General features: G+C 53.7%; 1 protein-coding gene across 1 annotated transcript; it reads right to left on the bottom strand.

The window, feature by feature from the left end:
- Nucleotides 1–3284: 3284 nt before the first annotated feature.
- DLX6 (distal-less homeobox 6) lies at nucleotides 3285–6797 on the bottom strand (the record flags this gene model as incomplete). Its single annotated transcript, XM_082293489.1, has 3 exons — nucleotides 3285–3536; nucleotides 5322–5515; nucleotides 6437–6797. The coding sequence occupies 3 exons, from the start codon at nucleotides 6795–6797 to the stop codon at nucleotides 3285–3287; spliced, it is 807 nt and encodes a 268-aa protein (XP_082149615.1).
- Between the last annotated feature and the right edge of the window lie 10967 nt (nucleotides 6798–17764).

Here is a 17764-nt window from a genome sequence, read left to right as displayed (position 1 = left end):
CTGCTCCGCGCCTTGCCCGTCGAGGCACGCTCCGTCTTTGCTCCCCCACATTCGCGGTCATTCTCGCGCCGGTGGTTTCCCTCCCCGGGCCGGACCCCGACAGATACGCGCCCCCTTTCCCCGATGCTGCCGGGGGCGGCGGGCGGCGCGGGCGGGGATGCGGCGGGAGCCCCGACGGGCTGCCGGAGGGGCAGCGCGGGACTCGGCGGCCGGCGGAGAAACCGTGCGAGCCGCGGGCCGGCCCCGTCTGCCCGTGCCCGCAGCCGGGCGGCGGCGGCGCGCCTTTCCGCAGCTCTCCGCGGCCCCGGGGCGGTGGAGCCCGGCGGCGGGCGGGCGGCGGCGGAGCCGGCGCTGGCAGCCCGGCGGCGGCAGGTTTGGCGCTGGTGTGGGGAGCTGCCGCTGCTCCATCCATAGATGACGCTGTTTCACGAGAGTCTCCCGGGGCGGTTGCCGCGCGAGTGGGAGCCGCTGCTGCCATTCGCTCCCACCCCGCTCCCGGGAAGGCCTACCTTTCCCACCTTCTCCCACGCTACTAAGCTAATGGGCCTAATTATTATTATTATTATTATTATTATTATTATTATTATTATTTATTTGTTCGCTTGCTTGCTTGTTGTCTGGGCTTTTTCTGAGCCTATTTGAGGAATCACTCGTAGGGGAGGAGGGCACGACGCATCGAGAGGCTTTCCGCACCGGCACCCACGCGCGGCGTGCAGGGGAGGACGGGCCCCCCGCAAGCCCCCTTGAGGCAGCGAACCCCCGTGTCCCCCGCCCCCCGGGCCCGCCAGCGCAGGGGCGGACCGCCCGCCGCCGTCCCTGCTGGGCGGGTGCAGCGAAAGGGTTAAGGTGCCTGCGGGGGCCGTGGGGGCCGGGACCCGCCGGGCTGGGCTCGGCTGGGCCGGGCTCCCCGGGCTGCGGGACTCGCTCACCAGGGCATCCGCCGCCCTTCTGCGAGGCGAGGGTGAGCCCGCACAGGGGCCGGCGGGGGGGTGTAAAGCGGGGTTTTCTGAAAGATGCACACAATGCTGTTGGTTTAAATGTATGGTAGCTTTCTCTCCAGTGTCATTTGAATAATTCAGTGAGCCCCACTACCAGCTGTACTTCTGAAGCCTCTTCCATTCTTTTCAGCATTATAATTTTGGTTAATTTTCAATTTTAGGCCCTACGTCTCTGCAATTTGTGTATGAATAACAGAATAATTTTCCTCTTTTGTTTCGCCTTTCCTGTTCCTGAATCTAAATAAAGATGGCTTTTTAGTATTAAAAGTGGAAGAAAATTACAGGTAATTATCTTTGACGGTAAAAACGCTGTAATCAGCGGGCTACATGAAAAATTACTCTAATTATGGCTGCATTTAAGAGAATGGAAAAAAACCTTCTTGTGGATAAAAACCTTAAATTGTCCCCAATGTCTGCTTCAAATTGGATGGCACTGCAGCTGGAGGCTTTGTTCAGAATTGATCCTGGGGAGCTCTGAACCCAAAGTTTCACAGTGGGAAGGGGAAAAAAAGAAAAGAAAACATTTTTCCTAATGTAACAATACGAATGGTAGAAAATGACAAGACTGATCGGTTTTAAAGCACTCTGAAGACTGACTGAGCGTGGAAGTTGCTCAAAAAAAAAAAAAAACAAACCAAAAAACACCCCCCAAAACACTGGTATATTGGTAAGTAGTCTTTGCTTTGTGTCTAATTATAGTGACTGTCCTTTTGCACGACTGTATGTAGCTGTCATTATATGGAGCACTCTGAGGATCTCTATTGACTTCTGATAAATGGCTCAGTGGTTTCAAGGTTCATAATTTGAAGGATGCCCAGGTCTCTAGACATTAATTCTCGCAGTATGGGGCATCCAGCTTGGATGAGGAAAAGGCTTTTCATTGTCAGTAGTTGCTGTGCTTTCCACAAGCTGGTGCGCCTGAAGCTGGCTGGACAGCGTGTTGTGTGCCTGGGCACCTCTCAGTGCTTTGCAAAACATTCCTCAGCTTGCATTGTCTGCTCTTTAAAACAAAGGAGGGCGCCTCCTTTCTTAATAATTTGGAGTCTCCAACCTTTGGGAAGGAAGACAGGGCTCTGAGCTTTGCCTCGGCGAGAAGGCTCAGCTCAGCTAAGCAGCGGAGCACTGAAATCGCAGAAATGGCCGGGTGATTAGGAACTTCGTCTAGGCGTATCTTTGTGGACTCGGTATCTCCTGTCTTTAAATCGTAGCCTTAAAACCAACCAAGCCACCAGCTACCCCATCCCACTTCATCTTTTCTTTCTTTGCTCGCAGATATATGCTTTGGTAGGGGTGTCTGTGCACTCAGCCAAGCTGGGCACAAGGATCCCTCTGCCCGGACTGATCTGGGGGGCAAGTCGGGGCAGGTGGGGATCCGCTAAGGTTAAGAGAAATAGGAGCCAGGCGGGCGTTTTGTGGCTTTTACTCTATATACGAAAGAAGACAAAAACATACAAAGTATATGTACAACTAAAATTCAACAATATATACAGAAAGGTTGCTCGGGGAAAGGTCCCTCTCGCTCAGTGGTTGAGGCTGCCGCCGGGCAGCGCTGAACCTTCCTTCCCCAGCCCGCAGCGGCGGGTCTGGCCGCGAATCCCTCGCTCTGTCTTTACTGCTCGTCTCCGGGAGTCTGTCCGGCTGTGTGCGGGTGCGGGTCTGTGCGGATGAGGGGGCTCTTCGCGTGAGAGACGGTGGTTTCTTCTGAGCCGCAGCCCATTACATTTTGAGAAAGCATGCAGATTTTGCTTCGTGGTAATGTTCTAATCTTACAGTATATTTGCAGTTTTCAACCAGTTCTCCTTTTTTTCCCCCCATCTTAATTTTTTTAAAATCACTTCTTCTGTCTTTTAATCCTTTCCCCAGTCCGGATTTGGTGAATAAAAATGAAGGAGCTTTGACTAGTCTCTCTTTCATCATGTAATGTCTTTAGCTCATTAAACAAGTAAAAACGGCTGCCATGGTAGATTCAGGTTCTTGTGGGCAAAGTCTGTAAAAAGTTTGTTTTGACGTATACTCCACAGAGAAAGAGGCTGGTGCCTTGGAGTCCAAAGGAAAATATCCTAAAGAGAAGTGTCTTCTGTGCGCCAGAATGAAAATTGTGTCTTTCTGTTAAAGATCAATCGCTGAGGTTACTTAAAAAAAAAAAAAAAAATAAAGCCACTCTGTCTCTTTGCCGCATCTACAAGTTCACACAGAGCCTGTTAGCTGGCACGGCTTGGCAAAGCAGGGGAACTTCTTGCCATGTCGAGACGAGGCGTTCTTGGGAGATTATTTCTCTTGGACAATTCACATCATTTGTGGTCGCTGCATTGTGTCTTGATGTGGAGAAGAATACCAGTGAGAATAGCCAGGCATGTAGCTGTTTGGAGGCATATTGACTCCCTTGGCAGAGGCTGAAACGTCCCAGACTGGAGGCAGAGCTGGAGAGCGAGGGGAGAGGGCAGCGGAGCCGGGCAGAGGGTCGCTCTCGTGGGGGTTACTGCCCTGTTTCAGCAGCTTCTTGAATTTGGAGCGCTTGTTCTGAAACCAGATCTTCACCTGTAAACCGAAACGCATTAGATATTAGGCTGCCGTCAGTGCCCAGGGCACAGCAGGAAAGACCCCGGGGGCCGGGGGTCTAATCTGGAGAAGGTCTTGAGGGCACACGCCAGTCGGGTGTGGAGCTGGGGATGGGGAGAGGGGAAGGAGGGGTAGCTACGGCTGCTCTCGGGCTTTGGATGCAGCTGGAGAGAACAGGGGAGGCAGAGCAGAGATGGAAATTGAGAGGGATGCAGGTTTTAACCTGGAACGTTGTTTTCCCTCGGCAGGCCAGATTGTTATGGCTGAAACAGACTACATACTCTGAGGTGTCCTGTTTTAGCGCCTCATTCAGAATTTTGGAGGTCATTTGATCATTCGGGCAAACTGTTGTCAAACATGGGCAATCATATGATTTTGTGCCAGGAGACAAGAGCCAATAGACAAAGGGCATCTTACAAAGAAATCGAGCATCCAAAATCCTCACGATCAGATCAAGCAGTCCACGCTGATGTGGCGGGGGAGGAGGCATAATGGGACCAGTTTTGCAGCTTTATATTAAAACGTATTATTAAAGAAAGAATAATTTTATTTTCTCTGTGAGTAATAGTATATCAGCATTGCTTTGGGTCTCATCCTGCACCTTACCCAGCAGAACTCCCAAAGAGGAAGCCTGCACTCGATAAGGTGAGCAAGGATCAGGCCCACTGGTAGATCAGAATTACTATAGAAATTATATATAGGTAAGACATGTATACACAATATATATTTTAAATCAATCAAACAAAGAAAACAAATCCCCCATGTGTATTTGACCTCTCAAACTTTGCAATCATAATGTTAGGGGATAAGCAAGGGTTCTCCTCTAGCTGCAAGCTCAGGATCGGGTCCCTAAAAAAAAAAAAATCTATGCGTGCAAGAGAGAAAGCAAGACAACAGTGAGACAGAGCGTGCATGCTAAGGATACTAAAATCCCATTTGCAAAACCATCAGGCCCATTCCCATCATTAATGTTTGCTGAGTATTTAAAAATCTCTGCCTGGAAGAGACTGTTACCAATGACAATGATAAAATCCTGAAGTTATTTGTTAAGCTCACAGATTCACATGATAACGTTTTACCCGAATTGATCCCATCTATCCATGCACCTCTCCACAAACCCCAGCTGGGTAAGCCTGTAATGCCTCATATGTCTTTCAAGCTTAAATTAGCAGAATGGCACAGCTACTCCAACCACACTTAACTATGGCTTAACCTGCCATAATTTTGTACACGGCTGTCTTTGATCTTCAGATCTATTATCACCTTCCGTACATTTTGCCCAAGGCTAACCACTGCATTTGCGTTAGTCATCCAAGGTGAATTAACTATTGATTTAACAGGTATTTCCTAACGCGTTCCTGCTTCCCCTCTACCTATACGTTGCTACGAGGCAGCTTTGCTTTTAGCTCTACCTCAGGCCCAGCGATTCCTTGCCTTTGCTTTGTTCTCCTTTTCACAGCTGGGAAATTGCATCTCGGTGCTGGAATTATCCGAAAATATAGGCAATTTTAAAACGTTATGTGTGGCATCAAAAAGGGAGCGATCGCTCGCAGACGGCTGAGGGAAGGGCACTTTCAGCTCCTTCTGCGGTCGCCCGATCTCTGTCGCGCATTAGGTAAGTCCTAGCACAGAGAGATGGCAACCGTGTGGCGTTACCTTTTCTACCGTTCCCGACAGAGGCCAAAATATTTGGGGAGCATCATACTTTGCTTGGCCTTTGTTGCTCGAGCAGGCTTTCAGTGATTTGGGATTCCCAGTAATTACCTGTGTCTGGGTAAGTCCTAATGAAGCTGCCAGTTCAGCTCTCTCTGGAAGTGCCAGGTACTGAGTCTGCTGAAAGCGATGATTTAAAGCCTGGAGTTGTAGACTAGAGTAAATGGTTCGAGGCTTCCGAATCTTTTTCCCTTTTCCATTAAATCTGATTTCACCGTTTTCAATCACTGTGGTTTTTTGCTGATCTGCAAGCAAAACAACACAGCTGAAACATCACCCTCCTTAGCTATTAAACGCGGGTATTTTGGCAGCCACGGCTCCTAAAAACGCCAAAACCTGTCCCGACGCCTGTTCAACCCCACGGCGTAGGCACAGGCTGCATCTCCTTACAGGCGTGCGTGGCACAGGCTGCTGCTTGGGAGCTACCGGGAGAAAAAACAGCTGTCCGGGCACAGTGGGCACGCTCTCCTTCTTCCCGGGAAGAAAAAAAACCCAAAAATATTTTTAAAAATTTAAAGTGCAGCTCTGGCTTTGCGAAGGTATGCCTTGTTCCAGGGCCATCCAGGTTTTACTCGGCTAATTGACTTCGCGTCGCCAGTTTGGTGGTCAGTGAATCACCAGTCCGAGACTTTTTAACAATGCTTTTTCCCCCCGCCCCCCTCCCGTGCCCCTCTGGATGGATATGTACGTCTCCCTGCAAAAAAATAAATACATAAATCAGACGGCCCCCGAGCGGAATGCGACCCGCTCGCCTGGAAACTTTCACTCCTCAGGTGTTAGCAGGAATTTTGCCTAAAGCCGGTCCCGCCGTAACAAAGGAGCGCCGAGTGCAGCCCCTTGCCGCCGGCCGCGGGGAGAGCGGGGAAGGCGCCGGTGCTCAGCGCCGCGGTACCGCCAGCAGCCGCCGCTGGCGCGGTGGGAGCGCGGCGGCCCCGCTTGCCGGTACCGCAGCAGTAGGCCCGCGGAGGGGCCGCGGAAACAGGCAACCCCCCGCGTTTTCTCCCCGCCGTCCCGCGCACCCAGGGACGACGCCTGCCTCGGCGGGAGCGGGGGGCACGGCGGGGGTCGTTATGCAGGTGCCCGGAGGGGGGGCCGGGAAGAGGCCCGGGGATGGAGGGAGCGGGGGGAGAAGCTGGCAGCGGGTTCGGGAAGCGGTGCCGGCTCACCTGCATCGTCCGCCCGCGTCTGGCTGGCCGCGCTGCTGTTGTGGTAGGACTGGAGGTAAGGGCTGTGCTGCGAGTGGCTCACGTAGGGGTAGGCGGCCAGCGAGCGGTGGTTGTAGGAGCCGGCGCTGCCGGAGTAGGGCGAGCTGTGGTGGTGATGCTGGTGGTGCGGGTGCGAGCCGGCGGCGGAGTGCAGGCAGTGCAGCGGGTAGTGGGCTCCGGCCATTGCCGGCGAGCTCTGCTGGGAGTGGGGCGGCGGCGGCGGCTGCGGCGGCGGCGGCTGCTGTTGCCCGAACTCCATGAAAGCGGATTTGGAAGAGTCTTGCGCGTCCAGCCCGTCAGCCATCGTAGTCATGGTCATCATCAAAGTTTGGGAGGGAGAGCGCGGTGCTCCCCGGCTCGCCCCCCGCGCTCTGCCTCCTCTCTGCCCAGCCACCGCCGCTCCCCTTACCCGCCGCGGCACCGCTGGAGAGGCGGCGGTGATTTAATTTAATTTCTTTTCTTTTTTTTTTTTTTTTTTCTTTTCCGCCTTTTTTTTTTTTTTCTTCCCCCCCTCCTCTCCAAGGAGCCGTTGTGCGAGGGGCCTCGTTCACTGAGGGAGGGGAGGAAGGGGAGGGCGGTGTGCGGGGTGTGTGAAGGGGGAGGGCGGGCTACTCCCGCCGCTTTTTTGCGCCGCTCTTTTCCTTCATCCCCCCGGCGCGTGGGGTGGGTGTTGTTTTTTTTTTTTTCTCTCTTTTTTTTTTTTCCTGGTGGGGGGGCGTGGAGGGTGGGGGCAGTTTAAGGTGGGAGCCGGGAAAGTTGGGGCTCCGGCGCTCCGACTCGAAGGGCAGGGACGCGCACAAGTCGAATGGTTCGTCTCCGGAGGGCAGCGCCTCCCTCATTGGTCACTCAGCCCCCTGACGTCATAGCCGGCAGCGCGCGCGTTGCCCGCGCCCGCCCCCCTTCCCCCCCTCCTCCACACCCGCGCGCGTTGCGCGCCCCGCGCGCGGGTGGGGAAAAGGGGAGCGTCTGTCCCCATCCCCCCTCGCCCCCTTCCCCCCAAACCACGCATTCCCCCGCCACGCGACCCCCTCCATCCCCCTTCCCTCCCGCCTCCTTGCGCGGTATTTTCGCTGCGGCGAAGCGACGCGCAGCGCATTTTTCCCCGCTGAACGCAGCGGCAGCAGCTCCCGTAATGGCTTTCAAATATATGCAAATGGCTACGTGCGGTTGGCGGTTTTGGCAAAAAGCTTGATTAGGATATAAACGACCCAAGGAAAAAAAAAAGTGCCTGCGCCCTAAATTTGTCTTTAGATTACAATTCTAGTTGATTTTATTTTATTGTCAACATTGTTAATGATAAAAATAGAGTCGTTTTACAGTTATTTTTACTTTCTGGAAGGAGGCAATTAGACTTCTAATCAGGAATACACAAAAATCTCCCATGATTAACTGCAGTACTTTGTTCAAATTGCTGCTATAAAATTCAGAACAATTTGCCTGTAATGATTATGGACTGGGTTTATTTTGGGAGGTGGAATAAAAGTGGATATAGCATAAATTATCCTCTAATTATACACCAGTGTCGCCTCAATTATCCTCTTATCAAAATGGTTGTCTAACTGCCGCATTTAGTTTCAATTCTCTCCTTTTTTCTATAAAAAGAACTTCATACCTTGTTATTATTAATCCATTTATTATTTGCAAGGGGATTTATATCCGAACATCCAGGTGGTATTACCACTTCTCTTTCAAAGATGGACTAGGGAAAGACATTAAGTTTGATCCAGTACGGCGGAGGATCTCTCTCTCCTCTCTCCTCTCTCCTTCCTCTCTCCTCTCTCCTCTGTCCTCTCTCTTCTGTTCTCTTCTCTCTCCTCTCTCCTCTCTTCTCTCTTCTCTCTCCTCTCTCCTCTCTCCTCTCTCTCCCCCCTCTCTCTCATCCCCTCTCTCTCTCTTTTTTCCCCCCTTTCCCTCTGTTAAATCTCCTCGCGTCCAGCTAAGCATGAACTCCAGAGACAGACCCCACCGGAGAGGACTGAGGTAGGAAGGACCCTGCGGAACTCGCTAAGCCTAGAGAAATCCGAAAGTTGCTCTAGATGGGGAAAGGGGCTGGAGGCTTCGGGCTTTGAAAACCAACACCGGCACCAGCAGCCGCTGCTTCCAAAACCTCGCGCAGCCCAGAGACGACCCCAGACCCATCCCAGGTCTTGACACTGCCTCTCACTGCGATATTCCCTGAGGATTGGTTTTCAGATTCTGCAGATATATATACTAATTTTTTTTAACGCGTCGCTTGTGGAAATACTTATAGGGGTTTAATTTTTCTTTCCGGGATTTTTTTCTCTTTTTCATGTCTTCCTTTATTTTGGAGTTGTACTTCCCCACAGCCCGATCATTAGCTCTGGGAAGCCAAAGGATGCGAGCCCCGTCTTCGCATACCGTTGGGGGGGGGGGGAGGGAGGAGGGGAAGGAGGATGCGAAGCGATGCTCTATCGGTGGAAGGGCATAACCCGTAGTCTCTCGGCGCTTGTAGTTCATATTGCTTGCTTCAGGGGGGCATGGGGGAGGGATGTCTTTTTTCCTGTGTGGCTGGGATGTTCGGAGCCCCCTTAGACACCCTCTCATCGTTGTTTCACTCCTTGAGCCCTTGGAGTCGGTTCAGTAACTCTGAATGCAGTTGTAAGTGTCTTGCCTTGTTCTCCGGCTTTTAACAAGGCTTCCACTTTAACACGCGAAAGGGTAACCCGATCCAGGCGTTTACAAATCTACAATGAATAAAAATATAGAGAAAAGGGGAAGAGAAAGGAAAGAATTCCTACTGAGGCTCTTTATTCATAGGTGTAGGTAATGTACTCAACAGGAACAGGTACATTTGGCAGTTTTATTGCTTTATACCCTCCAGCTTGCTGTTAACATCATGAAGGCGTTTTTTCCGCAGGTGCACATACTAGCATTTTCTCCAGCAGCAAGAGTATGCATAACAAAAGATGTCAGAAAATAGGCTGGGGAGTGTTTGCAACACGTTGCTTTCTTGTTTCGAAATAATTCCTGCCGCATAATGGATGCTAACCCCGGAATGGGGGAAAGTTGGTCAGAAGAGGAGACCACTTTGAAATAATACCTATATGCCGCCTTGGCGAAGGGAATAAGGCGTCTGAGTCAGACAAAAAGGAGAAGAAGAAAAGACAGGAGAATCTGCAGGAACTGCTTCCTGCGATAGGCAGCAAACCGAGTTGCATTTGCATCTCTTCGTTCAGCCTAGCTGACGGACGAGATGCGGTGGGGCGAGCGGGACAAGCAGCGGCTCCGGATGTGGGCCGGGGGGACCGGCGGCGCCGCGGGGATGCGGAGCCCCTGCCGAGCCGTCAGTGGGCGCCGGCCGGAGGGAAGAGCTGGAAACCCGGCGTTGCTCTTCCCTCGCGGTGCTCAGACATCCTCGTCTGTCGTCAAGACAGTTGACTCCGTCCAACCTCACACCGATAATTTCCCCCAATTTAATTAGGCCCACGGGGGGTCGCGGGGGGAGGGGGGGGTCGCAATAGGGACCCGAGTCGTGGCCTGGTAGACGCGGCAGCTCCAGGGATATTTCTTCTCCGAGGGTCAGGCAGGCCCCGGACCCGCGCTCTGGCTGGGGATGCCGGGGCGCCCGGAAGTCCCTGCCCGCTGGGAAACAGTCCTGCCGGGCACCGGTCCTCCATGGCTCCCATTTGCGTGAAGCCGAGCACCGTCACCGGCCTCTTTCTGGAGAAATTAGACCCGAATCAGTAGCTCTGGACGCATCAGGACAGTGGAGTGCTCATTTCCCAGGATGGGTGACTCGTGAAAAAGGGGTGGGGACGGGCACCCCACACCTCCTAGTCCCCTCACCCTAAGTGTCTCCGAAAGCGAGCAGGCAGAAGTCACGAGTGAGGGGCGGGAGCCCACGAGGGAAGCTGCCTTGCCTCAACTGGGCTTCCTGGGAGCTGCGCGGGGCCGAATGGGCCAGAAACCCGTCCGGACGGGGCAACGTGTGAGTTAGGGGGAAGCTGGGGACTGTCCTGAGGTGGGAGCCCCTGCACGGCCTCCTGTGAGCACACGCCCCTCCCTGGGAAAAGGCAGCAGGAATTCACCGCATGTGACCCCCCTTTCCTGGCTTCCCCGCTCTTTCCGCGGCCAAGCCCGAGCTCCCGGAGGTCTGGGTTGCAGCCCTAGTCGAGGGCGATGGGGATATGCCCTGTGCGCTGCTCTGTGCTCTATTCCGGACCGTGGGTACCACCGAGCCCTGCCCTCGCATCCCTGGCCGGCCTTCTCCTCTCCTCACCCCCGGTGTAATATTCCCAGGGAATGCACTCCGCAAGTCACCCTCGCTCGTCTGCAGAGCAAGGAGGCCTTTGCATCCCGAGTGGGATTAGGGCCAGTCTTTCTCCACGCCCGGGCTGGCTGAGAGCCACAGGGGCAACGCTATGCTCCCTTCCCTCCTCCCCCGCCGTCCTCCCCTGCTCCGCTGACGGGCGGAGAGCGTGGCACCACGCACCGGGCTCCCTGTGCCCCAGGACTGGGTGACTTCGTGCGACCGGTCTTCGGTGTCACCTTAAACCGCGTTGCTTTAATGTTGTTTGTGGGTAACACTTTCAGAGGGCCAAAGCGTGTATGCGTGGTTTAAAGTCACATTTGTGAGTCGAAAGATGTCACACAACAGACACAACAGTTAGAAGGAGCTGACGAACAACAGGAAACGGGGTTCTATTTTTAGGGTGTAATAGGAAGTTAATGTAAGCGGTCAGAAGCTTCCTATATGCCTCCGAGCACTTTCTGTTCCATTCATTCATTCTTTCATTCATTCATGCGTTCAACAATAACAACAGGGGAAAACAAACATTCCCGTTCCGTTTCTCATCCCATCCTTCCCGGGAAGTCCTGCTGAGGTGTTTGCAAGGGTGGGCTCTGCAAGCGGAGTTCCTCTTTCGGTGGTTTATCTTGTTTTTTGATTCGTGGGGAGGGGTGCGATAGCTGATGGCGTTCCTCAGGCGAGAGTCCTCCAGAAGGAGTGTGCAGGGGCTGAGGGACGCTCTCTGGGATTATGTACCCCCTCTCCCCAATTCACACCAGAGTCCGAGAGAGTGCTTTCTGTCTCACACCGGTCAGAATAGGGAAGGTCCGAGAGAAACTTATTTCAGGAATTAGGTTGGTTCGTGTGTTTTTGCGCGAGAAGCCCATGTACGCACGTGAAGTAGATCTGGCAACAGGATTTTTTTTAAGTGGCAGAGAAATGCTGGGGGGCGGGGGGAGGAGAGAAAAGGTAAATATTAGTGAGGGATCTCCTGGTTTTTTAGCAACAATAAGGAATCCATAAAGCATTTGAAGGGTGCTCGGGACAGAGTGGAGGTCTCCGGCAGAGTGGCGTGCGGAAAATCTCGAGAGAAGCGGAAAGCCAGAAAATATTCCGGCTGGCGGCGATCCACTCCAGATGCGTTTTTGCGGAGAGGCTCCCTCCGCGGATGCACGGGGCTTTCCCCGCTGAAGCGTGGCTGCGGCGGCCGCCAAACGTGTGCCCCCGCCCCGCGCGGCTGGCGCTCCGCGGGTGTCCGCGGCCGCACGACGCTGGTGTGCGAAGCAGCTGCCCAGGATGGCTCGTCAGCCGCTGTCCTGCCCTGGCAGCGCGGCTTTGCCCACTTTATTTACAGCTCCCGGAAGCTCAGCAAAATATTTCTCCTTGCGTCTGCCGATGATATTTTTTTCCCCGGTCTCTCAAGCCTGTTAACCCCAAAACACACGTCCTCCTCTCCTTCTGCTAGTATGTCCTATTGCCATCGTCTTAATAGCAGCTGAGTGGTGAGGAAAGGCACCCGCAAAAGGCGGTCACCTCCTCAAGCTGGAAGCGAGCCATTTTAAGGAGAGACTGCGGAATTTGAGCGCTGCCAGCACGAGAGCAAGAGCGGAGCGGAGGCTCCTCTGGATTTCAACCCACTAACATTATAACAGACAGGCAGGCGTCAATGGCTTTCCATACCGCGAGTGTGAAGGAAGTGGCAGGGAAGCGGAGGCGGGGGGGTAAACCCCAGCCCAGCCTTGCAGATGGATCACACACGCCGCTTTCTATGTTGTAGCCTGGGTCAAAATAATAGGAGTCAGAAGGGGAAAGATCCAGAGGGAACCAGCCACTGTCTCTTGTACAGATTTGTAGCGAAGCCTTGGCTGTGGTTAAAACCTTATAGATAGATTCATTCAATGTGTGGCTCTGTAGAGAGTCGCAGATTGGGGCTTTTTGTTTGGTTAATGTTTTGTTGTGTTGTTGTCGTTGGTTGTTGTCCCTGATGGGGGGTAAGTGTATGTGGGGAGGTGTATACCTGCTTTAAAATGCAATTAGGTTTCAAGCGAGTGGCTGCTCAGCTGGAGGACGGATCCCCCGCGGAGGCCCTGGCCGCCCGCCTCTCCCCGCACCTGGCCAGGTGTGCACCCACACCGCCTTAAGCGAAATCCTGCGGACAGGTCTCTCCCCCTCTGCCCATACGGCGAGCCTGGCCTCGGCATACGTGATCCCCGCAAAGAGACTGAGCGGGTGGCTGCGCCTCCTTCGCCCCTTCGCTGGGAGACTTACGTGGCAGCGGCGTGGGGGGATCTTCCCCTCCGAGGGTCAGGGGACCTCCCCGAATGCAGCCGCAGGTTTGCAGACCGCCGCCTGTGAGGCTTTCACTTGGCAGGCGTCCCCGCCTGCCCGGGTGCTGCAGAAGCAGACAGTTGTTTTAGCGGGGACGTATGTTGTTTTGTTTTCTTTTCCAATGAAAGAAAAAAACCCAACAACAATTAAATAAAAAACCTTTATCTGGCAGAAGATGATGAAATTCAATTAAAGAATAAAAACAAAACAAAACACCCAACCCACCACCGCTCTTAAGTGCCCATCTTGGAAGAGCTCAGAGGAGAATGAAAACTCGAGGCTCTTTCAAGTCATCAGAAAGGCTGCAATTTCTCCTGCGGAATCGTCCAGTCTCACCCCCGAGCCAGGCGCCGCGCCGAGCCCTCCCGAGCCCAGACACGCCGGGCTCAGCCTCGGCTCCCCACGGCCACTCGTGTGCTGAGCCGGTGACACCAGCGGGGAAGTTGTCGCCCCAGCTGCGCTCTGAAAGTCTCGGATTCCGGCGAGAGAAAGCAGAGGCTTTAATTACGGCAAACGAGCGCGGTGTCCTCTCTCTTCAGTCTCTTTGCCTTCGTTTATTTTTAGTACACTTCAAATGTCTACACATTTCCCTTGTTGAGATCAGTGCAATTATTTACTCTGCCTTTAGGGATGCATTTACCCAAGCAATGAATGGAAATGTAGTAAACACTGCGCAAAGTCAATGCAGTTATTGAGGTTTATTTATTAGGAAAAGAAGTAAATATCTCGGCTTTACTTGTTTCTTCGGGCAGACTCGTTATCTAGAGTAGATTGCAAGGAGAGTTCTTCACTTACTCCTGTGTAATGAGATTGCTTTATACGTTTATCTCGCATCTGTATCTAGCTACAGCCTCTTTTGTCAGGGTCTCAACGGACTATAAAAGCAAATCTAAAAGTTAATTTAGAAGGATAATCCGGAGAGATGCATTATCTGATCTCTCTGTAGAAATTTAGCTAGGTGAGGTCCCGTATCTGAAGGCGTAAAGAGATACATGCAAACAGAGCATCGCCTCCAGCAACCTGAATTCCGCCCTCATGCACCGTCCGGAGCGGGAAAGCTCTTGACAACTGAGCGCGGTTTCACTGGCAGAGTGAAACTGCTTTGCCGGACCGACTGGTCCTACTGTGACCACGACGTTATCCTCCATCCCGCAAGAATTATTATTATATTCCGCGAGATGAGATCGTCACATTTCTCCACCTGTTTGCCCTGACCCCTCTCCCCCCGACCATCATTCTCACGGAATAAACGCAGGAGGAAGGGACGCTGGGGGACGTGGGCGGTAAGAGCGCATTAGGTATCTGCGGCGTGAGGCGCGGGAGGTATTCCGGGGTTCTGACAGCTGGATCTAAAACAAATCAGATCTGGATTAACTTGCCTGTTTTGTGAATTGTCTGCATTTGAGCGAGCAGCCCTCACCCACTCCGCTTCTGGCAGGTTTTGTTACACGTGCCTCTATAAATATATTATCCCAACCCTCTCTCCTCGTTGGAGATCTCTGTTGAACAAAACAGAAAACAGAACGAGGAGAAGCGATTTTCTTTTTTAAATGAAGACATTTATAAGTAACCTAATTTCGTATCGTGGAAGTAAATTTCATGCTAGGATATATTTTGCACAACATGTAATCTTTTACAGCCGGAAGACATTTAATTAAAGCCATATTCGGAGAAGTACGGCTTCAAAGCAGTCATACGACCACATACCTCATTCATATTCAGGATCTGTTCTCGAATTCATATTGTTTTAACGTGGGACATCGCCTCTACGGCATAACTCTGCAAGGCCTGGGCAGCATGAGAGATAACACAAAAGAGAGCAGGCACGGAACAGCACGGGGCGCTTTACGAGGAGGAGAGGTGTCTGTTTAACCCAAACACCACCGCTTTCTGCTTTTCAGCTCTCTACATTCTGTCGGAGGAACTCCCAGCAATTCACATGCACTAGCTGGGGGCTGGGAAGAGAGGGAAAAGCCCACCGAGGATGGGCCAGGGTTAAGCATCCCGAGCTGGGTGCGCCAACTTCGTTTCCACACGCTGCTGCCCACTTCATGTCGCCTTGGGAAATACGTGTGTAGGGACAAGGTTTGATCACACACTTTGCCATCTCTCCAGAATAAGGCCAGGGATCTCGTGGTAGCCTCATTTCCTAGCATTTTGTGCTGGTCGGGAAGCGGTCATGCAGACTCACACACCCTACGGCTAAAGGGGGAACTCTGGAGAGAGAAGGGATGCCGCCCTGCCGGCACTGTTCACGGGCATCTGTGAACTTTTTATCGCACTCATACCGCTTGAACGACAAACACACTTTTTGTTCAAGTTTTTGCCCCATCTCCTGCTCGACTGTTGGGTTATTCAGATGAAGATCGGGGACCCCCGAAGAAATCGGGGTGCAGGAAGGAAATAGCCCAGGCCCGAGATGAGAGCGGGTTCAGTTCGATATCCCACGGTCTGTGGGGCTCAGGTGCCCACTGTCCCTGTCCTTCCCGGTTCCGTCGATGGGGCACTACCTCTTTCCTTGAAATCACTGGTAAAATTGCCCTGAATTCGGCGAGAGCCGAATTGGCCTCCCCTTGCTGTTTCTCTATGGTAACTTTTGTCTAAAAGGGTGCTTGATGCCTCCCGCCTTTCCCTTTCCGTCCCCGGGGCCGCTGGTGCAAAAGGTTGGCTCTCGGGGAGCCAAGGGACTTGTGTGCTCCGGCGTCCTGTCAGCAAGCACTTTTGTTTTCTTCTCGAAAGGGATGGCAAAATACTTCCAATGAAGCGGGGAAAGAGATGTGAAATAAACCCAAAACAAAATTTCCCCCTAAATAAATCATGTCCCTATCCAGCCCGAAGCAAAATAAACCCGCAGCAAAACGAGTCGCCCCCCGCGGCCGCCCAGCCTCGAGTTGTGGCTGCTTCGTTTCAGAGGGAATAAAATTCAGCGGCGAAATCAAATCAGAAAGGTTCTGGTTAGTTTCCTCGTAGTGGTAATTAAAAGTATTAATTGGTTGTGTCGACAGCTTAAAAAGACAGGTGTTGCTAAAAAAGCATCATTAATCTTCCAGTCATTACCAAGCGGCGATGGGAACCGGACTGGGAGAAGGAGCCGATTGTTTACGAGGGTCTTTCAAGGTTTAAGAATGGAGATTATAATAATACCACTGCTAATCGGACGACTTTCTCCATTCCTTTGAAAAATGAAAAGAAATCAAATGGCCTGCCTGCAACCCTCAGTTAGAGCAGGGCAAAAAGTCTCTCATGGACTTCCACCCGTTTAAGATATTTTAACGTTCATTTTCTGTGCATATATATACGGTTAAATTCTTTCTGTCTTCGGATGCTTTATTTTTTTTTCGTCAGGTGACCTGTGGTCGTGAATAAAATAAGTTTTACACAAGTTTTTGGTACAGCAATCTAAACTTCAAAGGCTCTGACTAGCTGCTTTGTCCATCGGGCAAAGCAAGAGTCACTGGCGTTGCAGCCTAGGTGTGGAAGAGTGAGGAAAGGAGTAATTCCAGGCCCCCGGCATGAGACCCGACCCCAGCTTTTCAAGCGGGTGGTTTGGGGGTTTGTTTGTTGGTTCGTTTGTGGGTTTGGGTTGCTTGGCCGCGCCCGGCGAGCAGGCAGCCGTGGGTGGCCGGACCGAGCAAACTTCCCCGAGGGGAGAAGAGCTGCGGGTGCGGCAGGGGAGCGGCGCGCCCTTATCCCTGTGCGCACGTCGAGGGCGAGCCCAGAGCCGCCCTTCGAAGGCGATGCCCGGGGCTTCGGCCGGGTCCTCCCCAGAGAGAAATCCGCCCCCTGCTGCCTCCAGGAGCCTCGGGGCAGCGTGGCCGAGTCGAGAGCCGGGGCTCTGGTCCTAGAGCCGGGCCTCAGGGCCGAGCTCCCCAGGCGCTCGGCGGGGCCCGGCGGCCTCCCCACACCGCCGGTCCCGCCGCACGTGACGCGGCGCGGAGCATGCGCGCGGCGCCGGCCCCCGACGGCCCCGACGGCCGCGCCCGAGGGCGGCCCCGAGCTCCGCGTTCCGCTGGGCCCGGGCCCGCAGCCTGCCCGCCGAGGCCTCACGTCCCCACGCTGAGGAAAGCTCCGAGGCGGCGAAGGAGTCTTTGAAGCCATCCCGCCCGACGGGTTGTTCTAAGTCCTCCCGATGGGGCCGTCCCCACCCGCTAGCCGGCGCGGCCTCGCCCCTGCCCTCCTCTCCCAGCCCGATGCTGCCTCCGGCGCCCGGGCCGTGACGGTTCCGTTCCGCCGTCCGCTTCCTCTCCCCGGCCTGTGGCACCTTAAGGTGCATCCGTCTGTTACTGCCCACGCCGCCCCTGCCCTGCTCCCCGGGCAGCGCCGGCGGGGGTTTCTGACCACAGCTCCGTACATGGTAAGCGCCCTCCACGCTGCTGCCCAAAATAATCTCTGAACGCCTCAGATCCACTCGCAGGGGCTGTTCCTGCAGCTGTGTTTGTTATCGAGGGTCCTTTCGCAGCCGGGCAGCGGCGGCTCCCGGCGCTGGCACCCCGCGGGAACGCGCCAGCGTTTGCGGGGAGCTGCGGGGGGCGAGGGCCGGTGGTTGCGCGGCGGCTCCGGCACGGGTGCACCGAGGGAGCCCCTTTGCCCCACAGAAGCACCCCGATCCCAGAGCAGCCTTCCTGACAGGCTTCGCACGGGTCCTGGGGCTGAACCCCCGTGGAAACGCAAAGACAGGACGCACAGAGCCTCTGCCTACTTCGTATCGGTAA

This window comes from Coloeus monedula (genome assembly GCF_965178545.1).
Source record: "Coloeus monedula genome assembly, chromosome: 1".
NCBI lineage: Eukaryota > Metazoa > Chordata > Aves > Passeriformes > Corvidae > Coloeus > Coloeus monedula.
This window is presented reverse-complemented; position numbering and strand designations above follow the sequence as displayed.